This window comes from Paramisgurnus dabryanus, chromosome 12 (genome assembly GCF_030506205.2).
Source record: "Paramisgurnus dabryanus chromosome 12, PD_genome_1.1, whole genome shotgun sequence".
NCBI lineage: Eukaryota > Metazoa > Chordata > Actinopteri > Cypriniformes > Cobitidae > Paramisgurnus > Paramisgurnus dabryanus.
Genome location: NC_133348.1, coordinates 3,735,161 through 3,761,429, shown reverse-complemented (window position 1 = coordinate 3,761,429; position 26,269 = coordinate 3,735,161). Strand labels below are relative to the sequence as shown.

Genomic DNA, 26,269 nt, shown 5'->3' with positions numbered 1-26,269 from the left:
CATGTATAACTAATATTACTTTTATTTGTGGGTACAGTTTATCTAAAACCTCAAAAATAAATAAATAAATAAATATAATCTTGAAACACGATATTCATACCATATTAGCTATTTAGCACTGAAACTTAAAGGGATAGTTCACTTTAAAATGAAAATTCTGTTATCATTTACTCATCCTCATGTTGTTTTAAACCTGTATGAATTTATTTTTTCTGAAGAACACAGAAGAAGATATTTTGAGAAATTATGGTAAACACACAGCATATAGTGTTGACTTCCATAGTAGGGAAAATATTTTTGTGATAAATGATAAAGAAAATATTTTGATAATGATGGAAAGCACACAGTTGATGGTATACCCATTAAATTCCATCATATTTTTTTATTTCTACTATGGAAGTCAATGGACACTACATGCTGTGTTTACCATCATTTCTTTAAAACATCTTATTTTGTGTTTTCATTAGAAAAAAGAAATTCATACAGGTTTAAAACAACATGAGGATGAGGAAATTATGACAGAATTTTCATTTTAAAGTGAACTATTCCTTTAATAAAACACATTTTCACTGCTAAGCCAACAGTTTCATCTGTATTGATATAGAGCTGAGGTTGTACAAGTCTGGCATCTGGTGGTGAAGCCTGAAGATAACAGGAAAGCCTAAAAGTGTTTTAATCTCTCCTTGCAAGAAATTTACTTTTTCTCTGTTTGTAGGAGATGAATATGCACACAAATAACAATTGCCATATTCAGCCCTCTTAACATTGCATTACAGATCTGTTGTATGCTTGCCTTTCCATCACATTGTTATTAGACCTGTAATGCACAATGCTATTGTGCTACTGTGTGGGATCATTCATGCTGTTTGCTAGCCATGTACATTACAGTACGACAATACAAAATTCAATCCAGAATTATAATTGATCTGCTGTTGATGCATTTAATTTATTATTTATTATTATCTTAATAATTTTTTGTGGTACCTTTCGGGCAAAAGTTTATAAAAGAACCATTTCTTACTTAGTCTGTATAACTGCATAAATTAGTCTGTAAGTAAGTATATTTTGTGTAAGAGAATGGTTCTGTGAATGTTATATGTTCTTGAATCCATACAGCTCAAAGGGAACCTGTCAGGAACCCTTATTTTAAAGATTGTCAGTTTTTATTAATAGTCATCAGTAAATATTAGCTCATGTTTACACATAATTAAAACAGTTCGCATGGTTTAAAACAAACAGTGCTTTAGGCGAAAACTGAACTTATACTTTCACTTTCAGAGTCTGTTCACTGAAAAGTATTCAAGCCATTAAAGGGATAGTTCACCTAAAACTATGTATCATTATAAACCTGTATACCGTACATTTCTTTGTTCTGATGTACACGAAGGAAGGTATTTTGAGGAATGTTTCTAACTAACCTTTTGTGAGCACCATCCACTTCCATAGTATTCTTTTATCCTACTATGGAAGTGAATGATCGGTTTGGTTACAAACATTCCTCAAAATATCGTCCTTCGAATTCATCAAAACAAAGAAATTTATATAGGTTTGTATCAACATGAGAGTGAGTAAATAATGACAGAATTTTTTATTTTTGGTAAAAATGTCCTTTTAATGTCATGATGGTCTTACCAGCAGATGGCACTGTTGTTGTTGCGGTCATGTGAATATGTTGCTCATGAGATCATTGATTATGCATTCATTTGGCAGTTGTCACATACAGTACAGTACATTATTTTCTAAACCCAAGGAAAATCTAGACAAACATATTTGTGCACATTTAACTAGGTTATATGTTAAGAAGCTAGTATTTAAAGCTTACTAATTATTGGTTATGGTTGCTAAATTATTGGTCTATAGTTATTTACCGCTAAACGTCACCAAAAGTATACGTAATAATTAGAAGCGTTGCTATTGGTCAATGGCCAAGGCTTCTGCTGTGTGGGCGGGGTTTGGACAGCAGAGTGTTTGCGCGAGGAGCGACTGTTTGTGTAGCCTACTGTGTGTGACTGGACGGGATATTTCTCTGAACTGGTTCTGTGTGTTTGTACTGGACCTGTACTGGACCTGAATTAAGAAACTACTGTTGCCATGGAGCCCAGACAACAGGGTAAGCGTGCTCTTTAATCACTTTCATGACTTGTCCTTCTGTGGAAACACTCTGAGGCAATTCCTTTGAGTAGTTTTTTAATATATATTTTTTTTTACTTTATTCTGTTATGCTCGAACAAGTTTAGCAGATCTGAATTAAAGAGACACCCTTTGTTACATGTGGGAAAAAAGAGGAAGATGAAACTTGCATTAAAAATCGATAGTAGATTATTAGCAGCCTTTAACAATCGTAAAAGCTGGTTTAAAAGTGATTTATTCACGCTTTTCTATTCTAGCCCACGGTCTAAATTCATACGTGGTGTATTTATGTAAGTCAAAAACTTACATGTTAAGGATGTTTGCCATGTAAACAAATGAGAGACTTGTATGCAGCAATTCAAGTTCCTTAGGTGCGCTTAACTGAGAACCACGTGACCTCTCATTTCCATATCGCACGTGACTTTAGCTAAATAATTGAACTCTTGTGACCAGACTGATGTACGCACCAGTTCACTGACTAAACCAAACTGAATAGCCATAGTACAGTCTTGTATAGTATAGTGTAGTACAGTACAGTCTAATCTAATCTGGTCTAGTACAGTACAGTACAGTACAATAGTCTAATATAGTATTTGCATTTATAGAAGAGGATGCACTGTAGTTTCGTTTTGTACTGTAACCTAAAATGTGCGTCATGTGGTTATGTTTAAATAGTCAAAGTCAAATGATTATACTGGGGATAGCATAGAATAACATAGATGCATTAATAGAGTCAATACAGCTCTTACTGCATTGCACTAACTAACACTACTTAACATCTTGTTTTTGTTTTGCAAATCATACTTCACAGAGCTGTACTCTAGTGTACTCATTCCTGAAGCAGTAGAATGGGGTAAGAGCTGCTGCTGCATGTGTATTGTGTAGTGGCATCAACCAGACTTTAAAGGGGTCATATTATGAGATTTTTTAAAGATGTAAAATAAGTCTTTGGTATCCCCAAAGTGTGCTTGTAAAGTTTAAGCTCAAAATACCGCACAGGTCATTTATTATGGCATGTTAAAATTGCCACTGTGTAGGCCTGCGCAAAAATTTATTGTTTTTGGGTGTGTCCTTTTATATGCAAATGAGCAAAAAAGTCAGTTTTTCCACGCTATGACCCCTTTAACATATAAACATTCATTACTGGTCATACTGCTAAATGCTTGACAGACATACTGAACTATGATATTTCAGTGTCACACCCTTTGTTGTTTGAAAAATTCAGATGCATGTATTGTAGAATTTGCTTATAAAAGAAAATAGGTGCATGGGTTTAATACGCCTGTCTATCTTTTTGTTTTTGAATTGTCTTTTATTATTCATTACTTATTTACTCTTTGAATGTAGTCTGGTGTTTAGATGTTTGCATCTTCCTGTGAGATTTGTAATTTTCTTAGACATGATATATTTCAGCTCTTGAATCGGTTTATAAAATCTTCTTGTTTTTATTAAATACTAAACAACAGAAGAAATGAACACTACATGGTAGGTCACAGATGAAGAATTTCACAAACAACCTGATCCACACTTTACATGCTTTCCCGGCATTCATTCAATACTCTGTCATGAGTCTATGCAGCAGTCAGGCAGATTTAAACCCAGGCAGATAATCGCCAAGTAGAAATCCTTCGGATTACATCTACAAGGCCAAAATATTACATAATGCTGCACTGAAACCATGACTTTAAAGTTCTAGTACTTCATTCCTAAATAGATGCACCTGACACTGTTGTCTTAAAATTCATATATGTTGCTAGCATTCACTTAAGGCTTCATTGTTCTCTCATCTCTGGTTGTCTTTATTTTAATAATAAATCTGATATCAGAATTGGCCTCCTCCAGGTCACTCCCTGAGTTATTGAAGTGACTTAAGGAGGAAAATGAGGACATTGAGTGAATAGGACAGAGGAGTAGTGCACAGTGCAGTGAGGTTGAAGAAGCTGAACTGTCGGGCACGCTGCACTGAGGGCCACTTACTTACTCAGATGACAAAATAAATATTGTGCCATGGCTTTAACTGGCTTTTCCAGACAGCAGAACAAAATGAAAAGAAATTCTTATTGGCGTATTTGTGACTGAAGTAAAAATGTTACCCAGAAATAAAATTTTTGAAGACATGACCACAAATCTCTTGATTAGCAATTCATACGGATTTTACGAGGTGGTTAAATTCTATGAATTCGTACAATGTCCTGATGCGTACATTTTTTTACAATTTGCTTTCGCCTCTGTGAAAAAACGTTGATTTTTCACACAGGAAACATGAACACATGTTATATTGTGCACCGTAAACACAATCAAAGCTTTGAAAATGCAGGAAAAACAGCATCTTTAACCCATTCAGTACCTTCGCTCACTTTTTAAATTAATTATGTTGACATCATTCGAAAAAATTAGCCAATGTTATATCTATAAAAGCACATATTACATCCCAAATGCTTAACTATAAACAACACAATATAAGACACAATTAACTAGTAAATCCAAAACAATCTCACAGGTATTCGTACGTATTTTCTGAAACAGCAATATATATATTTTTGCATATATAAGATTAATGTCTGAACTTACTATAAACATAATTTTTAGAGGATTTAAAAAATATTTCCTATAGAATTATTTACATTTTTTTAAATTATCATTATCAAAAATTATCATTACCGCAACATGATATTACATTAAATATATGCATTTACAAACTCATGTTTCGGTAATGAGAACTAAAAACTTAGAGAAAAAATAAGATCTGCACCTGGTAGCCATCTTGAGTTTCACAGTCAATTATGTCCCTTCCAACAATTTTGTGAAAATGTTAGGGCTTAAACAATGATCGAAAATTGTTGCGGATGATGAGAAAATTGGTCTTGGACACATTTACATTCCTTATTATTGTCTCTAATTTTACCAATGATCACCAAATACCACATGTTTCTTTACTGTAAATGTTTATAATATAACATGCATTTAAGCTTTTTATTTTTTTTTTGATTTTTTTTAATTATAAATATTTCCATGTCAAAGAACCCAAATCCAGTCATGGACACGTTGCGGTAATGAAAAATTTCCCCTTAAATGTGGAAAAAACAAAAAAATTGGTTTGTATGATGTCATTTGAAATCATGTGCAAAATAGTACATGAAGAGATGTTTGTAACTGTATGCTTCTTATTTTGATAGCATTTACTTTTTATCAAAATGTTTCATGACACCTCTAATGCCTAATATGTCTAATTTCGCGAGAATCACCCAGATGCATGTTTGAGCTGTCTTAACAAATCTTATATCAGTGCCAGTGTTTTGTCTGAAAATATACACTTAATGTTTTTTTTTTGTAGGGTATGTTTGTAAAAACTAAATGTCCTAATATAACTAAGACCTAGTCCTGGCTTAATCTAAATCCTACTAGGTTTATTTGAAATTACACCATAATGACTACAGACCAACACATACATTCACTAACAGGATATTCATTTTAATATTCATTGGGTTAACCCCTTCTAGTACACAATGAACCACCTTTAGTTTTGAACAGGTGCTGTGATCTTCAAAAGGCGTTGTTTGTGTTTCACTGTTAGTGTTGTATCTGAGATCTTACTGTATTTCTGAGCACTCTGCTCTTCCTTTCAGCCGTCTGATTGGATTAAACACCGAGAGTGTATTACAATTATCGTGGCACAGGACTCTAATCAGGTTTTGATATAATGACTGACCAGCTCTCCAAAATGTGACTCTCGTTTCCCTTTGGACAAAAACAGCCTCAACGGGTACATTACTCAGATTACTGAAGCTCTGTCAAGGGCATTAGTGAGGTAGCTGAATTCCTGGCCTTGAACATTTTGTCTTTCACTTTTGTCATGAGCCTGTGCATTTTATAAACTTATGATAACGATGGTATACTAAGAAACTGGAATTTGGAGGAAGTGGTATTTAAGTTTCAGTGATGGGCGCAAAAATCAAACCATATTTTTAATTTCACTTCACCCAAGTTTAGCATCAATCCTCTGATGCATAACGGCTCCTGCTCCAAGTTCCTTATCCACCTTCATTGTAAAAGCTGCTAAACAGTGTGAAAATATTTTCTTTTTTATTGTTGCGTCTCGCAAGGAAGGAAAACATACAGATGGCAGTGTTTAAGCACACTTTAAGACATTTTTCCTGATTTTGTGTTTAAATAACAGACGCTATGTTGAGTGTTCAAGGCAATGTTTGTAAATCAAATCATTGGATTTCTAGGAATTTCAGTGTGATCTAAAAAAAAACCAATGCACAAAAGTGCAATATCTATGAAAGCTGGGAAGCTTGGATTACACACATAAATGTGTCACACTGCCTTTTTAAAAACCTTTCATTATAGGATGTGGAAAATCCACCATTATTCAGGAATGAGACATTATAATTACATAGAGAATGTGATAGTTTAATATTTACATGACAACTTCACTCCCCCTGTTACTGAAGGGTTTTATTTTATATTAAAAAAAGTAAAAGACAAATGTAAAAGACAAATGTAGCGATGTGTTTGGTAGGAATATTTCAGCCCAAACTGAACAAAATATGGCAGTATGTTGATATGTATTGCTTCAAAAAACTTTGGATATATTACACAAGGCAAACATACTACCTACATTTTTTAGAATTTGCTAGATATCAAAATGTTGTTTGGATAAAAACTTTGTGAATATTCTCCTTTTGTGTTGCAGTGTATATAATAACAACATACGTGGGTGATTCTCACGAAAACTTGGTTTTAAAAATGTCAAGCATGAAAATGTAAAAATTGCTTAAATTTACTTTTTTCCCACCAGACATTGAAAAACAAAGTCTGGAGTAAATGGGAACATTAATTTAAACACTTTTACTTATCATTTAACACTTTTTGTAACATAATTTAAAAAATTAGTCCTGAAAAATCTCATTACCGCAACAGTCAGAAAACATCAACACTGACATATTTTCAAAATGACATGACAAACCTGAAAGAACATAATTTGGAGATTCTGTACATGCATTTAAAATCAAAGTATTATGCTTCTATTCATTAAATTAACATTTAATAAGCATCTGTTGCGGTAATGATAATCAAAATGTCGTGTAAGCATTCTGACAAGACAATATTTCAAATTAACTGTAAAAAAATGATCTTACCTGGTAGCCATCTTAAAGTAACTGGTCCATGTGCTTGGTCACTCAAAATCAAACTTTATTAAAATTCTGTATGTGTGCTTAAACTGTTCTCAAAAAGTGTTGCGGAGGATGAGAACATCAGGCATGGACACATCATTTTCCTAATTTTTCTTCATTATTATTATACATGAATATTCAGTAAATCTTTTTTCTGTCATCTAAAGTAGTCTAGCAAAACATCCATTTATTTTTTTTCTAAATATTTTTGTGTTAATTTGATTAAATTACAACATAACGCATGTTCAAACACAGCCAGACACATTGCGGTAATGAGAATTTCAGCAGAAAATGAGATAAAATTGACAAGTTATAAATATTTATGTTGAAATCACACATTGTGCAAGGTAGGACACAGTATTGTGTTAATTCTGATGCTTTTTAATATTACTATATTACACATTTTATAGCTAAAATCATTAGTGCCGTGGTGTTTCAATGGTTTCGTGAGAATCACCCACGTATTGTTTGATAAAATGTTAAATGCTCTCTAATTTGTAAATAGGTTTTGCATCTGCAAAATGAATTTGTAAATGTAGACCCTACTGGAAAGACCAGCTAAAACCATCTCAACCACCAGCTTGACAAAGTTGGACGACCAACTTTTCTGTCAAAACTATGACAGAATTTTCATTTTTGGGTGAACTATCCCTTTAACCAGCTTTGCCAGGCTGGAAGGACCAGATTAAACCAGCTAAGACCCTCCAACTAGCTTAGCCAAGCTGGACAGGCTTCCAGCCTGGTCAAGCTGGTTTTTGCTGGTGAGTCAGCTGCTCTCGCAGCCTGACCAGCTAAAAAATCCCTCCAAATTAAACCTCCTACAGCAGCTAAGCTGGTGGGCTGGTTTTAGCTGGTCTTTTCATTAGGTAAGACTGCATGAGGGAGAGTAAATAATGATAGGTTTTGGTAAATTTGGGTAAAATGTATTTTATTTGTTTGTATTAGACCCATATAAAATCTTTGACTTTAAGGCACAAAACCTTTCGAGAACCTCCCAGTGGAGTTCGAGTTTCTTATTAAACCAATGTGAAGTGGTTTTGAGATACTTGTCATCTTTGTTAGCTGTGGTGGATTGAACTTGAAGAGTATATCTGTGAACTCAAATCTGTAAAGGAATGTGCGGTTTTGCATGTGATTGAGACATGTTAACAATGACTTTCTTTGTAACTTTCATTTTGTTCTCATTTCTGTCCAGGTTTGTTGGATAAAGAACCTCTAAAGGAAGTGGATGAGGACATGGTGTCAGAGGTGGACCTTAACAACACGATGACAGACGAGGAGAGAGAAGAAATGATGAATGAACTTACCAAGGTACTTTATACGCTGTTTTTACTGCTGTGTAATGCAGAATGACCCTACAGACCAGGAAAATGATTTGCAGACACAGCGAGAGTTAGTTGGAAACAAGGCCACATCTTAAAGGCCACATCCGTACAGTTCTGGCTGCATTTTCCTTTGCATGACCTAGCATTGTAAAAAATGTTGAAATGTGCACTTGTTATTATAGGCTATAATCCGACACTAACAAATACTTTATGTTGGCGTAACCCAATTAACTCAGGATGATTAAGACATATGTGACCCTGGACCACAAAACTAGTCATAAGTCACATGAGTATAATTGTAGCAATAGCCAATGTAACAATACATTGTGTGGGTCAAAATTATAGATTTTTTTATGCTAAAAATCATTAAGATATTTTGTAAATTTCCTACCATAAATATATCAAAAATGTATTTATCATTTGTAATATGTGTTGCTAAGGACTTCATTTAGACAACTTTAAAGGTGATTTTCTTGCACCCTCAGATTGGATCGGATCTTGGCCAAATATTTGCGCAGCTTTTAGATGATGTATAAATCTCGCTTTCAAAAAATCGACCCTTATTTTGTGGTCCAGTGTCTGTCATTATTTACCTTCTTAGTTTTATAAGTTGTTAAACACCTCTTTTCTTACAATTCAAGCTTCCAAAAAGCTTCCAAAAATGAAACAATTTGAATTCTGCACATTTTTGATAGATGCAAAGCAGATTATCAATCATTTTAATTTTGGAATGTTCCTCAAATAATGCTATTGTATGGCTTCAGAAGACTTGAAATATAGTATCTGCGGTATGTAGGGTTACTATGTAGAATTTTTGGGGGGAGGGCAGCGGGTCACTGCCTCCCAGACCAGAGCCAATTATGATTTTGTCTGAGCTATTAATGAAATAGAAATATGAGAATTCATCTAATCTTAATATTCGGATGGGTAGACTGAGTAACTTAAGGCTAAAATAGTTTTAATTTATTTAAATCATATTTACAAACCATAAAGCCGTAGTACCTTGTTTGCCGTCAGGTGCCCCCCCAAGCACAAACGCAAACCTCTGCTTATATTACTATGATGTTATGTTTTTGTCTTTTTAGAACTGTTAATAAGATAACAAAACATGCAGTACATTAATTACGTTATATGACAATATGTTATTTTTGTAGTTATATCATTGTTATGCTTATTATTTGGTTTCATGCTGTATTTTACTTTGCTGTTGCCACAGTAATATTCAAGTAACCATTTTTCCTTGGGCTACTCCTTTCCTTTTACTATCCTTCCAAATCTTTACGGCCCAGTGGACCATGTGAGGCCAACATTAACTGTGACACTGTGTGTGTGTGTGTGTGTGTGTGTGTGAGAGAGAGAGAGAGAGAGAGAGAGAGAGAGAGAGAGAGAGAGAGAGAGAGAGAGAGAGAGAGAGAGAGAGAGAGAGAATGAAAATAAGATTGGTCAATTTATTTTAATACTATGTTTGATGTTCAGTCACAATTTTTAAATATGGCAACTTTTTTCATACGTAAGTTTGAAAGATATCACGAAAGCTTCTCAAACCCATCTTTATGTATTTTCTTGTCTTCAGGTAGAGGAAGAAATTGCTACTTTGAAACAAGTCCTGGCCTCCAAAGAAAAACATTGTCTGGAATTAAAAGAGACATTGGGGCTCACACCCCTAAGTGAACTACGACAAAATTTCAGCAAGAGCTGGCACGACATGCAGACCAGCACAGCGTGAGTAACCTTTACTAAACCTCTGTGATTTTCTTTTTATGCAATAGTGAGCATATTTTTATTGTGAAAAATATGAGTGACGCTTACCTGAACAATGTTAGGTGACATGGATTACATTGTAAAATGGAAAATGTTGGGTACCATAAAAAAGTATTAAAAAAATTAAATGTCAAATACATTTTTTGTGTCCCCAGAGTACATATGTGAAGTTCTAGCTCAAAATACCATATAGATAATTTGTTACAACATGTTAAAATTGCCACTTTGTAGGTGTGAGCAAAATTTTTTATCTCTGCAGTTCCGTGGTTGGATAGTGCAGGCTGTATTATCCCCTTCTGACATCACAAGGGGAGCCAAATGTCAATGACCTATTATTTCACATGCTTGCAGAGAATGGTTTACTAAAACTTAGTTACTGGGTTTTTCTTTTTCACATTTTCTAGGTTGATACAAGCACTGGGGACCCAATTATAGCACTTAAGCATGGAAAAAGTCAGATTTTTATGCTATGTCCCCTTTAAAGTGTCCATAGGGCAACAATAGATGGGGCAGAGTATCAGGGTATTCATTTGATGATCATACATTTTCTAAGTATAGAAGGCAGTTTTGATATCTTGAAAATGATAAAAGTGTCTTATTGGAAATAGGGACCTTATTTTATAATCTTTATATTTTTGCAAATGTTTACAAAATGTTTTTTGCATTCAATACAGTTATTGATACAAACCATTATGGCCGAATGTAGCAAATAAGTCGCAATATCTGTATCAAGCAAATTTTTTGTAGCACATCCTAAAACTGAGCTGACAATAGATCAGTCCAGGGTAAATGTTTATTTTTTTCAGTTTTCAGTCTGTGAAAACTCAGCTAAAGTCATTTACTGTTTTATACATAATACCATCCTACATAATGGAAAGACTAATATATAACCTTAATATCTTTAATATTGACTGAGTAAGACTATGTTTAAGATCGAATTTAGCATTTGAAATTAAACTCTGATGCTCCTAAGTGTCTGTATGAAGAAGACACTAGTGCTGATAACAGAAATCACATATCAGTAAACGTTATCCGATCAGTTCGTCCCAGTCAGGCCTCAACTTCCTCGCCGTGGCAACCGAGACATGAGAAGGGCTATTCATTTGAGACGTTAGTTACCATATCACTGTGTACTAACTGAATAACCAGATGAGCAAGGGAGCATAAACAGAGAGAAAGAGTATAAGGTTATAATCATACAAGCATACTCTTGTAATGTTGCTATTTTAAAAACTTTTAAGTGATGCTATGCATTCACGTAAACTTAATGGTAAAATGAAAAAATATGACAATTCATACCTATTGAAATGAGCAAGCCTTGAGCCAATAAATAATAAAACCATTTATGGGCAAATGGCTATATTGTTCCTTTTATACAGTAGATTGTCTCATTGTATTCTCTAGATTAAAGATCACACATCTTCCTGTTTTTCGTGAGATCACAAAAAGTGAAGTGAAGTTTTTCCTGCTTTAAATGATTTCCTTTTGTTTTGGCAAATGTGTTCTGTATTGTAATGTATTTTATTGTAATGTTTAAATGCACTCTAATGGCTTATACAAATTCAGACAAAGAAGACCTTTTTCTACTTGCATTTTTTTGTTACATGAAAACATGATTGTGCTTGTGTTGCAATTTAAGGAAATATTTACTATGAAACAAGGAAACTAACTACAGTAACATGATTTTCACCTTAAAGGGATAGTTCGGCCAAAAATGATATTAAACCCATGATTTACTCACCTCCAAGCCGTCCGAGATGCATTGGTGATTCTCACGAAAACTTGGTTTTAAAAATGTCAAGCAAGAAAATGTAAAAATTGCTTAAATTTACTTTTTTTCCCACCAGACATTGAAAAACAAAGTCTGGAGTAAATGGGAACATTAATTTAAACACTTTTACTTATCATTGAACACTTTTTGTAACATAATTAAAAACAAATTGTACTAAAAAATCTCATTACCACAACAGTCAGAAAACATCAACACTGACATGTTTTCAAAATGACATGACAAACCTGAAAGAACATAATTTGGAGATTCTGCACATGCATTTAAAATCAAAGTATTATGCTTCTATTAATTAAATTAACATTTAATAAGCATCTGTTGTGGTAATGATAATCAAAATGTCGTGTAAGCATTCTGACAAGACAATATTTCAAATTAACTGTAAAAAAAAATGATCTTACCTGGTAGCCATCTTGAAGTAACTGGTCCATGTGCTTGGTCACTCAAAATCAAACTTTATGAAAATTCTGTATGTGTGCTTAAACTGTTCTCAAAAAGTGTTGCGGAGGATGAGAACATCAGGCATGGACACATCATTTTCCTAATTTTTCTTCATTATTATTATACATGAATATTCAGTAAATATTTTTCTGTCATCTAAAGTAGTCTAGCAAAACATCCATTTATTTTTTTTCTAAATATTTTTGTGTTAATTTGATTAAATTACAACATAACGCATGTTCAAACACAGCCGGACACATTGCGGTAATGAGAATTTCAGCAGAAAATGAGATAAAATTGACAAATTATAAATTCTTATGTTGAAATCACACATTGTGCAAGGTAGAACACAGTATTGTGTTAATTCTGATGCTTTTTAATATTACTATATTACAAATTTTATAGCTAAAATCATTAGTGCCGTGGTCTTTCAATGGTTTCGTGAGAATCACCCGCATATGTCCCGCAAAGTTACAGGGTCCACTCCTTTAAGTCCAAAAAATGTGCATCCATCCTTCACAAAATAAATCTATATAAATAAATATATAAATAAATATATATATATAAATAAATAAATAATATATATGGATATTTCTACAACAAAACGGCGTGGATTACCCTCAGAAGGTCTTTGTTTATCATTGTGGAGCTGTTTGGATTTATTTTGTGAAGGATGGATGCACATTTTTGGACTTGAAGGAGTGGACCGTGTAACTTTACATTTGGTTTACTGAAACATCTAAGACATTTTCTAAAATAACTGAACATGTGTTTGTCAGAAAAAAGATAGACATATGCATCTTGGACGGCTTGGGGGTGAGTAAATCATGGGTTTATTTTCATTTTTGGCTGAACTATCCCTTTAAAGGTTTAATAGTTTAAGGGGCGGTTTCCCAGACATTGCTTATCATAGTCCCAGACTAAAGTGCATGTTTGAGCTCCACCAACATTTCTTAACATGTATCAGTGCCATTGTTTTGTCTAGGGATGCACATCATTGTTTTTTGCATGCTATGTTTGAGCAAAGTGTTGTTACTGTAAAATAACACATATCGGACATAAAAATGTACTGCAAATAACTAATATAGCTGTTGCATGACAGCTGTGATGAATATATTATGATTTTTTATTGTTCTGGCAGGTACAAAAAGACCTCTGAGAGTTTGACCACAGCAGGACAGAAAACCTCAGCTGCCTTCAGCAACCTGGGCACTGCCATCAGCAGAAGGTTTGAGGACATGAGGTATGATGTCACTTCCCCCTCCACCATGTCCCATCATTTCCCATTTGTCTCTGAGAACACCATCTTTCACAGACACTTTATACAGGGTACTGTATCTTGTGGCCCTGAGTAATGGAAGGGGTTTACCATAGTAAAGATTGAACGGGCATTTTACGTAAGCCTCAGATTAAGCTGCTTTCAGTGGGCCAGATTGGCGGCAAATCCAGATGGTGTAAAGTATTTGCAAGCTCCTCTTCGCTGGCTCCTGTATGTTTGAGGACCTCAGTGACAATAGATGCTTTCAGATGAAGAGGAAAGTGTCATTATCGACAACATGGTGATAAAGAATTTACTGTGTAGACAGTTCAGTAATGTTTGTTCAAGTCATTTATTAGACATCATAATGACCATAAAAGTAATGCAGATAATGCTGTACAGATAGCAAGCATATACTGTTTACTGCACAAAATCATTTTTAATATTAAATAAATATGCAGCAGCACCAAATGCATAAATGTACATTTTTGTATTTTTTTAATAATGAAAATATTTAAACATTCATTAAAACAAGCATAATTCAATTAGAGATTTGTTCGCTATACAGGATACACAATATAATGTATTCATTCACTTCATTCGTGTGTTGGGTAAATATGGACAAACCCAACCCTTGGGTTTAAACAACTCAGCGTTATTATTTTAATGAAGGATTTAATAATTTAATATGGATTCAACACTTTATTACTTTATTTTACTTTAGCGTGTTTGGCCTTCAGATTCTGTATCCTAGGAGGTAGGTTTATGAGGAATCAGTGTGTGCATGCGTGTGTGGGTTTACTTTCTCTCTGTTTGCAGTGGAAATCCAAAAGCAAGTATAGTCGTGCATGCTTGTTTGGTCTTGACTGGTGCAGCGTAGCTAAAACACATGATAACAGTTTAGTCGAATTAGTCTGTGCCAGGATTGAACATAATCAGACTGAAAATATATCAAACGGATGTGACAAGCGATGCTTTCTGCTTCCTGAGTCTTATATATCGAAAAAGCCTCCAAATATAATGTATTCACATTTTTATGTTGAAATAGTGCTCATTTTTCTTTGCTTGTGTTGAGCCAACTGCATTTGCATTAGTTTGTTACAATTTAAGTACCAGTATCCACCTTATTTTTGACGTAAATGTGGGCGCCGCCATCTTTGAGCTCTTTTGTGTAAGACTTCCGGTGAGCCTTGGTGTGCTGTTTTGACTGGCTAGTTAATGTTTATTATGAAATCCAAAAAGGCCAGCATAATTTTTGCAATTTTGTGCAGGTTGCCATAGTAGCAGCAAATAAATCAATACAATAATTGTTTTAAAACAACTTATACTTTGCTGATAAAAATATGTTTATTTAGCTGGTTTATTTATTCTGCTACTACCGGTATATATTATTACAAAAAGTGATTACAGTATATATGACATAAACTGCTTATAAGTTAAAGGATTAGTCCATTTTCTTAAAAGAAAAATCCAGATAATTTACTCACCACCATGTCATCCAAAATGTCGATGTCTTTCTTTGTTCAGTCGAGAAGAAATTATGTTTTTTGAGGAAAACATTGCAGGATTTTTCTAATTTTAATGGACTTTAATAGACACCAACATTTAATACTTAACTCAACACTTAACAGTTTTTTCCAACGGAGTTTCAAAAGACTATAAACAATCCCAAACAAGGCATAAGGGTCTTATCTAGCAAAACGATTGTCATTTTTGACAATAAAAATAACAAATATACACTTTTATTCCACAACTTCTCGTCATGTAGATCCGGTCGTGATGCGCCAGCTGACCCCACGCAATACGTCATGACGTCAAGAGGTCACAGAGGACGAATGCGAAACTCCGCCCCAGTGTTTACAAGCGTCTTGAAAGAGGAACTTTCCTACGTTGTTGTATGTCAACTGATACTAATTAATGTCTTTGTGGCAGTTTATTGTTTAAAATGGTCCTCAAATGTGCGTTTTATATATGTAACACGTGACCTTTCAACGTCATTACGCAATTACGTTAGGTCACGCTGCAAGTACATATTTTTTATTTTTCTGGTCAAAAATGACAATCGTATTGCTAGATAAGACCCTTATGCCTCGTTTGGGATCGTTTATAGACCTTTGAAACTCCGTTGAAAAAACTGTTAAGTGTTGAGTTAAGTATTAAATGTTGGGCTCTATTAAAGTTCATTAAAATGAGAAAAATCCTGCAATGTTTTCCTCAAAAAACATAATTTCTTCTGGACTGAACAAAGAAAGACATCAACATTTTGGATGACATGGTGGTGAGTAAATTATATGGATTTTTCTTTTAAGAAAATGGAATATTCCTTTAATGTTTATAATAGTTCTTAATGTGTTTGCGAGACTTTTGTTATGTTCTAAATGAAAAAGCAAAAATTTTTAAAATAAGCAAATAATTTCATAAGCTAATTTCTCCATCTAGTGTGTAAGAAGCGATGTAATAATATTTTTATAAAAGTAAAACAATACTACTGAATACATGTAATAGTTTAATATGTTATGTTCAAATTACTTACAATGTGTTGAATGAGAAAGATGCTGCTGACTGTCAGACTGTGTGAAGCTTGATGTGTTGCCATAAAAAAACCAAAAACCTTAAACCAGAGGGACAGTTATGACATTTTAAACCATTGCCTGAAAAAGTTAAAAACACGAATTCTTGGTCTATTCCATGTATAAACACTTGACTGACTTTCCCATTGTAAAGGTACTGGTGTTTTTATAGTTGCGCCTTGAAGACCCGTCACCCCTGAGCAACAACATGAAATGGTTGAATATATCTTCATATGATGTATAAGGCGGCCACTTCTTAATTTCATCCTCACACTGGGTCATACACGGCAGGTGTAGTAATTATTTACCATAACTGTTTTAATCATGTTTTATGCATGCTCCCACGACACTGTTTTCTACCGACCGACTATTGAAACGGACGTCTCTCACAAAAAGGGAAATACGTAACATCACTTACTTCCGCGTTCGAAAATAAGGTGGCTAGTTTGGCTTAAAACTAAAAGAAGGCTTGTATTGAGAACCATGCATATGTGAGAAGCAATATTATGTATACAGTGTTATTTTTTGTGTTCTTTCCCTATCTCCTAATGCACACCAAAGGTTACATTCGATTGGGTAAGATGTGCTCATAGATACAGAGATTAGACATAGCTGCTTTCAAGGGCGTAGGTTTGATTCTGGCATTGGTGGGGACATAAATAAAATGGTCGCATTGCAAAAACTGTTTATCACCGTTTACTTGACATAAACAACAGACAACTCAGTATGCACTTTACTCAGTGACATCTGACTCGCCACCCCCGGTGCCATCCCAAATTTAATGTACTATAATAAACAATTCGTTATGTCCTAGAGCCTAATAAACAGTAGCTGTTTAAGTCTTTGTCAAAAAAAAAGAAAATCACATTGTAACATATATGAATCCATATTAACTTTATAACATTGAAGAATATGCAATTAATATTTAATTCTTAATTTAATTTTGCCAAAAAATCCCAGTGTTGAAGTAGGTATATATATCATGCTGTTTCCTGAACACAGTTTATTAACGTTTCTGTAGTTCACATTAAATCTTCTTTTCATTAACAGACAGTTAATCAGTGTGAAAAAAATAGTTTAAGTTTAAAATGCAACATTATGTCTACATCTGTGCAAGTAATGACCACAGTGCAGTAATGTAAAGTATTCAGGAATCATGACATGAATTCATGTTTTACCATGTTGGGGTTATTTTCTTTCATGGATTAGGGACCCTCTAAATAACCTTGCCACCCCATTTATAAAAGGTTGACACAAGTTTGCAACTCCTCAGGGTTAACATGGGATTGTCGTGTATTGGTGAAAACACTGTCCTTGAATCATGATGTGGCACAACTTTTTTTGTGCATGAAACAGTTACAGTGGGTATAATAATACTTTCTTCCTCACTTACCTGTAGCCCGAATAATCACGCGCGTCTTGTTGAGTGAACTTTGGCGCGTTGTACAAAGTGAAACCATCATATCACACGTAGCGAGTAAAGACAAGCCCATCAAAAAGTGATGTGCGTTAGAGAGGCGGGACTCAAGAATGCTAATCCAATCATATTAGCAATGTGCGTTAGAGAGGCGGGACTCAAGAAATGCAAAGCCAATCATATTAGCGATGTGAGTTACGGAGGCGGGCATTGCAGAGAACGAAAGCTGTTAACCGTTTGTGTACCACATAGAGCGTTATTTTTACAGAACGGGATTGCAAAAGATTTCTAATCTAATTTAAATGATTTCTGACAAAAATATAATAAGTAAAAAATAGAAAACACAAGAACAAGACGGACATTAGTGGTTATATATGAATACAGATTAATTGTTTGGTCGAAATTATTGCTAGGGACAATTCAGTCTTCTCTGAATATTGGTAGGGACATGTCCCTAGCGTCCCACCCTAAATCTACGCCCATGGCTGCTTTGTTTTAGCATCTGCATGATACATGACATGAGAATATGAAATGAAATCTGACTTACAAGATCGAGAACACAATGTTTTTATAAATAATCAACATGGGTGCCAAGGGAATTTATTTAGGTATGTGAGCAGCTAATTTCAATACAATTTAATCAAATAAAAATTAAACATGCTTCACCATAACATGTACTGTGTTTTTCCATTGGCCATGTAGATCCATTTACTGTATAAAGCTACTAACACTTAAAGTATATATGACTTTAAGAGCTCTCTTCTTATATGTGATTAATACATTTTAGCACATGCAATGTGTTTCTGAAGCTCAACTGGTACCTTAGCAGTGCAAACGTCATACAAACACACATACAAAATGTAAACTTTAAATATACTTCTAGTTGCTTTGGATAAAAGGGACAATCAAATGGATAAATGTAAAGATGTTCTGCTCTAGTAAAGCAAACAGACGTTAGGTAAGCTTATATAAAAACTTGGAATTTGGTGGTTTGCCATTAAACTTCAGATCTGAAATGTTAAAAACTCTTATTCGTCTTGTTTTAATCTGCACATTCAGTCATTGAATCATAGTCGTATTATGCATCCAGCATTTTAATAACTAGTTGCAGAATCAGAATTTGGCTAAAATGTTACTATTTATGTACTGGCAAAATATGTAAAATTTGTTTTAAGGGGTCTGATCTGAAAATAGGAAATGAATTTGGATTCACTGTAAAATCTTAAGGTTCTGTACACTTCTCATGGATAAATGCACCCTACTTCCAGTGTAGCTACAGAAACGTTTGTATGCATGTCTGTACAAGTTAGAAAAATTGTTTTGTAAAGTCACATATGTAATTGTTGTAGGCAATGCATTGTATTACAGTAAATGTGCATGGGTACCATCATACTTGTCTGTCCATGACAATAAATTAACGTGTCTCTTGCTCGCCATGCTTTCAATGGACAGCTATTCTATACGGCATTCAATGAGCATGCCTGCAATGAGGTAATTGTGTTTGTGTGTGTTTATATGTATGTTTTTGATTGCATTCAATTTTTTTATAACTAGAATTTAGTCAGAATGTCCTAGGTAGGAGATAAACATAACATACAACTTTAATTAATATAAATATATAACAGTAAACTATTAAGTGAGTGTTGTGTAATAATGGCATTGCTTGCACGTGCCATCTATGTTTTTTTTTTCAGTACACAAAAATAAATCTCAGCAATGAGATCAAGACCCATACTTAATGCACTAGATCTTTAGTAATTATTAAGCAGGTCAATACCATATTAACCAAACCTGATTTTATTTTACAGGAATTCTCCTAGTTTCCGGTCATTTGAGGAGAAAGTTGAAAGCACAGTCACAAACATCAAGGTAATATGTAATGACCTCATTCGTTTTGTCCAGCAAGTACCTTCGTCTGGCCTTCTTAATCCAATTCTGTAAATCATTGATCAGTTTGTCATTGGGAGCTTTCCAACATCACCGTGCTTAATGTCAACAGTAGCCAATGTCATGAATGTTTACAATTCTGCACTGTTTGTGTTCTGGGAAGGTAAAAGTTGGAGGGGGTGCAGGCAGTTTTGAGGAGGTACTTTCATCAGCAGCCAACGCCAGTGCCCAGAACACTCCTACTAACAACATAGCAGACAACAGTGAGCCCACATGTTAAATGTGTCAACGCAGTCTAACAGGTGGAACTCTGATGCCCCCTACTGGTCGGGAGACCAATGTGGAAAAAGTGTGGCCTGAAAAAATAGTTACTTTTCAGATGTTACACATAAATATGTGTGGAACACCCATCCAAAATGTTTCCTTACTTTTTTACAGAAGGAAAACCAAGTGGATTACACTGTTACTGAATATATACATATTTTTCATACAACTGCTTTTAATGCAGCTGTTATGAGTGCCCTGCAATACTTATATCATTACTTTATACTAATGCAACATAGTAAACACTGTAACATAATCCAAGACCAAAAAAAGGCAATATTAGGCTAATTATATAAAAGAATATTTAACAAACTTGATGTAAGTCCTTATGCTGTTTGCATATATGAAATACTTATATTCTACATCGTGTATTCCTGACAACTAAAGCACATGCATGCTAACAAATAGCAATTTATAAATGTATTTATTTACGTTTTACTGCCATCTAAAAGGTTATGTCCTAAACTGTATTGGCAACAATGACTGTCGTTTACCAAAAATGTATAGCCTTATGTTTCTACTCTCCTTCATTGTGTGAAGAAATTGACTTTGTTAAAGATTTAGCAATGACATTGTCTGAAATCAAGTGTTTGTTAACAAGATTTTATAATCTAATACTTATTCTAATACATCAAGGTTGATCTACTGTTTGCATCATTTTTGTCAATAAACCATTTTTTTTTCAGAATCAAGTTTTGGCGCATTAGGGTGAATTAAACTATTCAGAAACAAACTATTCATAATCTAAAACTATAGAATTGCAGTATGTTATGGACATTTATATACAGCTGATCAAGTACTCTGATCAAGACAGAACAAGAAACGTTGCCTCGTGAAATCTAAAATATCTTACGATATAATGTAATAATATTAAAATCTTTTTGTTAAAATAGTGAAAATTTAGTCTTCTCCTGAAGTATTCAAATTTATAATAAATTAGTTATTAATATAACTTAGCACGTGCTCATTTTAAATCCACCAAATGCACCAATCAGATCATAGCATAGTAGGGAGAACACAGTCAGTCAGGTAAGGTGAAGAAAAAGCGTTGGCCAAAAAACTATCCCATATTGATTAAACGTGTTTTTACAATCCCCGGCATAACAGAAAGATAACTGTAAACATTTTAGATTAAAAAAACTTACTCGATTCTGACGGAGAGAATGCCTGTGGTCTGATATGCGTGAGTCCAGCCGCGCGCAGACGAATCTGTGGAAAGTAGCCTACGTGAGGAGCACACGTGAGTGACTTTTCTTTGTGTTGTGAGGGTACGTGTTTTATTTGTAAAAATCTGGTTACCTATTTAAACCTTAAAGGTTATTAGGGCGTTTTTACATTTGGCCGTTTGAAACGTTTATTTAGTACCCAGGCGCTTTCTCATTAGGTGTGTTCAACTTTATGTGGCGCTGCAAGAACTGACAGGCGGATGACATCATAGTATCGCGAGAGCGTTTCGAAACCAGGCTCCGTATGATTTTTGTAATGGCTCTCGCGGTACTTTGATTTCATCCGCATGTCGGTTCTTGCGGTGCCGCATCAAGTCGACAGCCAATCAGATAAGTGTTTTCCAGCGCTTGATTTTATTTGCAACAAGGAGATTTCACAGTAGGCTAGGCAGGGCTACATTGTACATAGCAAGTACTGTAGCCCTAGTATGTTGTGTAAGTGCAACAACTCAAATGTAGCAACCCTTGTTAAAAAGTGAATGGTGTGCTTTCATGGTCAACTATGCAGTGAAATGTACTGTCACGTCTATCTAGTGTCACGTAAACAAAGTTTGGTTAAATGGAGAAAGTAGTTGGTATATTTACTGTAAAATGACTTGCAGTGCATTTTGTGTCCTATATAATACAGTAAACCAGACATTTTTATCTGCATTTCCTTCAATCTGCACTTTCACAAAGATGACATTTAATAGAAAAATTGCATTTTATTAATAAGATTACAACCATCAAGACCTATTATGCTGCCATCATATAAAAAAAACACGACCACACGTCTGTACATTGAAATGAGAATATATTTAAAGACAATAAAACAATACAGCATATCTCGACAAAGTAAACTCTTGTGTGTCGATGTGTAGAGGTAGTGTCAGTACTTGACAGGAAGTGAGGTCACGAGGAAGGTATGCTCTTTTCATGATCACTATCTCCTTTTTCAGCTATATGGCGAGCTCTCTCCTCATTTAGACTTTTTATCAGACCCAATACCTCTGGATGACGAAAATTACCTGTTGTTGGAGAAAGTACATCTTGAAATTTCAGTCTTGTGGCAGTCAAAAGTCAATGTTTTGTTTTAGATTTGATCAAACCTTCAGTAGAGGTGAAGAACTCCTGTAGTCTTCCAGGTTTTCCCTCTAACTCTTCATATTCATGAGCTTGAATGATCATTTCCAGTTGGTCTAACTCCTTAACCAGTTTGGCCTCTGGAGTAGACTGATTTTCATACTCCTATGAGTAATACAGACGAGTTTATGTCATGCCAAATCTACAAATAGAAACTTTACAATAAGGTTGTTTTTGTTAACATTAGCCAACATGAACTAACACTGAATGCATACTCTTACAGCATTATTAATCTTAGTTGATGTCAATTTCAGCATTTACTAATACATTTGTAAAATCCAACTGTTGACATTAGTTATTTAGTTACTAACATGACCACTTTAACTAATGACATTAACTAATTTTAACAAAAATATATAAATAAATAAGTAAATGCTGAAAAACTATATTATTCAGTGTTAGTTGACTAATGCATTTACCAGTGTTAACAAATACAACCTCACTGTAAAGTGTTACCTTTTTAAGAATTGGTATTTACCTCCCATAAGTTGTAAATCTCATTACGCAGACCATCTTCTAATAGTCCTGTAATGTGCACCATAGCTTCCTAAGAGAAGGAGTTTTAATAATGTACACAAATTAAAATATTTTACATTTAAAAGTTACTGTAACTTTTACAAACCACCGCACCTTTTCCCTTCTGTGTTTTTCTTCTTTGCTAACATTATCTGCTGGAGCAATATCTCCCACAATACTCTCCGCCAAGTCATGTACTAAAGCCATCTTCACGCATCTGCAAAGGCAAATGCTGATCAGTTTTGTGGATGTGTAACCTGTCAAAGGTTTGAACAAACCTACGCATTCTTTACTATTTTCTATACTATAGTATATAATAATAGTAAGGTCATCAAAACTATGAAAACACAGTGGAAGTAAGGGATTTATGTAGTGGCCTAAATAATATTGGCAATGAATTTTTGCAAATGCAGCATTTATATTAGTCTATAATACGGGTAACTGTTAACATTTAAGAATAAGCCTCTAGGTTAATGGTATTCATTATATGTCCGAACCTTTGAATGGTATTCATGCATATAATATAAATAGCATCAATTAAGAGGATCACATGAACGGTACCCAGTAATCTTGATTTAAAAACAACTCATACCTTTCTCTACTGACAGTGACATCTTTTATGGTTAAGGCCATCATTGACATCCTGTACATATGATCGGACACACTTTCAGGCTTTTTGACATTTCTGTACACCCATCCTGTTCTCGGCACGCGCTGAAACACAAGCAAACGTCAACGTAATTAAACTTGACTGTAACAAAGCGCAAACTTAATTTGTCATACGAGTTTTCATTCACTTACCTTTAGCTGTCCTACTATTTTCATGAATTGTAACATGCTGTCCATTCCGTTACTAAAGCCGAGACGAAGCCAACGGCAGCGACCCGGAAGTAAAACTCTGAGGTAATAATACGCTCGCACCGCTAGATGGCGCTGGAATACAAGCACAATATCAACGGCCGTTTCTCAATCCGAAGGCTACAGCCTCCGAAGGTCGCATGTCTAGTCTGCATAAGTTATCATAGTTCAGAATATTAACAATTATATAGTTGACTATTTTTCTTAGTTAATCGTTAATTATAAAAATATGATTATGACTTGCAAATGTATTGCCCAGTTAACCTAAATAAACCAAGCTTGATGACGTATGCAGCTTGCATATGCGACCACCGCAGGGCGCAGCATTCGGATTGAAAAACAGCCTAAAAAACAACTTAAAACATTTTCCTAAAGCGGATGAAATCAATCTTAAAATTTTGTATAGCTCGGCATAACTGTGTATGGTATAGAAATAACCAAAGACTAAGCAAAATAGTGATTTGTGGTTGATTATATAGAAATATTTTCAATAGTTTTAAGTCCTCAACTAAATATATATATATATATATATATATATATATATATATATATTATTTATTTTTATTTTCTAGTTGAGGAAGACTTTATGATGAATTGAAGCCATCTTGTAACATCTCATGTTTTGGCCTTGACATGCTCACTTTCTACAATGTTTTCTTGAGTGAGTGTGTTTAAGAATCGCCCATTTCAACACATTTTCAACCTTGTTTCCTAAATTCCTTAGAGACACCAAAACAGATTCAAGGTTGGTTTGAGAAATGTTTTGTGACTGTAAATCCTTCAACGAAAGTGATCAGAGCTTAATATATTTTTTAATCGTGTGTTTCATTAATATATTCAAATGTCACAATGATTTTAAATTATTTTCCTGTAACACCAAGGTTGTGGGTTCAATCCCAGAAAACACACATTAAATTTGTAGTATTACACTCTGGATAAATGAATATGCCAAATGCATGAATGTAAACTATAAGACACAGAGAAACCGCAGGCGAGGGTCTTCATACCTTCAGGCAGCATTGTATCTGAGACAGCTGACTCATTATTTACAGGATCTGTGTCTTCCTCATCCCAAATGTTTTTTTTTAGCATGTGAGGCAACAGATTTAGCTTCGATTCAGTGATGGCTTAACTTATGTCATCGTTTTTTTCTCATGACACTGTTTCCTGGAGTTCATTCTATTTGTAGAGAGTGTAGACAACACATCCTGCCAGTATGTGCTTTGGTTATCACTTCTTCAACATCCACCCGGAAGGATGTGCTGTGGATATTTTGCTCATCATGGGATATCAGCTGTAATGAAAAGGAAATCGGGATTACAACAGTTTAGCGTATTCATACATTGGAGCAATGATATCACTGTATATTTGAGTATTGTAACTCTTATGCGCATAATGTATGATGTATATGCATAATGTAATTTTTTTATTGAGATTTATACATCATCTGAAAGCTGTATGGTTATCAAAATATCAAAATATTAAGAAAGCACCTTTAAAGTTGTCCAAATGATGTTCTTAGCAACACATATTACTTGGGCTGGGTATCGATTCAGATGTTCCAGATCGATTCGATTTCGAAAGCTATCGGGTCTATTCGATTTTTAATCGGTTCCCGGGTTGATTTTTATAGTCGATAGGTGTATAGTATATGATAAGTATATAGATATAGAATATTATATTATATTAGAATATTATATTGATATATATATTATATTATATTATATTAGAATATAGACTGAATCAGGGGCGTAGCCAGTAATGGGCCAGGGCGGCACTGGCCCGCCCACATAACTCCCTGGCCCGCCCAGGCAAGTTTAACCAAAATACATTTTTAGTTTATTTTTTATTATTCAAATGTATTTAATAAAATATATTAACATAAACCGGCTTTATTATTGAGTGGTGTGTGTTTAATTTGCTTTCTAAATAAAATGGAATTGTTGAAGCAAGTTGTAGGAAGCTTCCGAAACGTAATTGGTTGCTTGGTTGCTAGGAGTTCTGATAGATAGACTCTGTGGGGGGCGGCGGCCGGCGGGCTCTGGCAGTCTGCCAGCTAACTTTGCTAACTGCTTTTTTAGCTAATATTAACATTGCCACAATAATGGCTAAAGTGTCTTTAATGTGTTATTTAAAAAAGCAAGATTTGTTATTTTATTTTTTTTATTTTTGACTAATGCGCGCGACCAGCATCCACACAGGAAAAAGCTGCGGGTAAAATAGTAATGTCTGCGTCCCAAACAGCATACTTCCATACTATATAGTAGGCGAAAAGCACTACTTCTCGTACTCTTTGCCTACTATATAGTATGGAAGTAGGCGGTTTGGGACGCAGCGTATGTCTGTTTCCAGGTGCTGTATGCAGCATGTTCATTCTTACTTTAATTTTGTATTTGACGCGTTTCTTAAAGAGCCGAATCTGGGAAGTCCGCGGCTGTATAAGCATTGACTAAAGTGGTCGCAAT

The 26,269-nt window shown here is 34.4% G+C and overlaps 2 protein-coding genes across 6 annotated transcripts; one reads left to right on the top strand and one right to left on the bottom strand.

Moving 5' to 3' along the window:
- The first annotated feature begins 1,950 nt into the window (after window positions 1-1,950).
- On the top strand, window positions 1,951-20,770 carry tpd52l1 (tpd52 like 1). Of its 5 annotated transcripts, XM_065256215.2 has the most exons (9): window positions 1,957-2,110; window positions 2,942-2,983; window positions 8,506-8,621; window positions 10,209-10,357; window positions 13,768-13,869; window positions 17,016-17,030; window positions 19,324-19,362; window positions 19,680-19,740; window positions 19,922-20,770. In XM_065256215.2, exons 1-9 carry the CDS (start codon window positions 2,092-2,094, stop codon window positions 20,036-20,038), a joined length of 660 nt encoding a protein of 219 aa, XP_065112287.2. In that variant the 5' UTR covers window positions 1,957-2,091; the 3' UTR covers window positions 20,039-20,770. The 5 variants fall into 5 exon arrangements, with proteins under 5 accessions (XP_065112289.2, XP_065112291.2, XP_065112287.2 ...); XM_065256217.2 differs by lacking the exon at window positions 2,942-2,983 and having other exon boundaries at window positions 1,951-2,110; XM_065256216.2 differs by lacking the exon at window positions 19,324-19,362 and having other exon boundaries at window positions 1,958-2,110.
- A 1,314-nt stretch (window positions 20,771-22,084) lies between these two features.
- On the bottom strand, window positions 22,085-24,862 carry hddc2 (HD domain containing 2). Its single transcript, XM_065256214.2, has 7 exons — window positions 24,812-24,862; window positions 23,748-23,879; window positions 23,539-23,660; window positions 23,061-23,163; window positions 22,909-22,977; window positions 22,397-22,535; window positions 22,085-22,315 (listed from the first exon to the last, which is right to left on the bottom strand). Exons 1-7 carry the CDS (start codon window positions 24,845-24,847, stop codon window positions 22,200-22,202), a joined length of 717 nt encoding a protein of 238 aa, XP_065112286.2. The 5' UTR covers window positions 24,848-24,862; the 3' UTR covers window positions 22,085-22,199.
- Window positions 24,863-26,269: the final 1,407 nt, after the last annotated feature.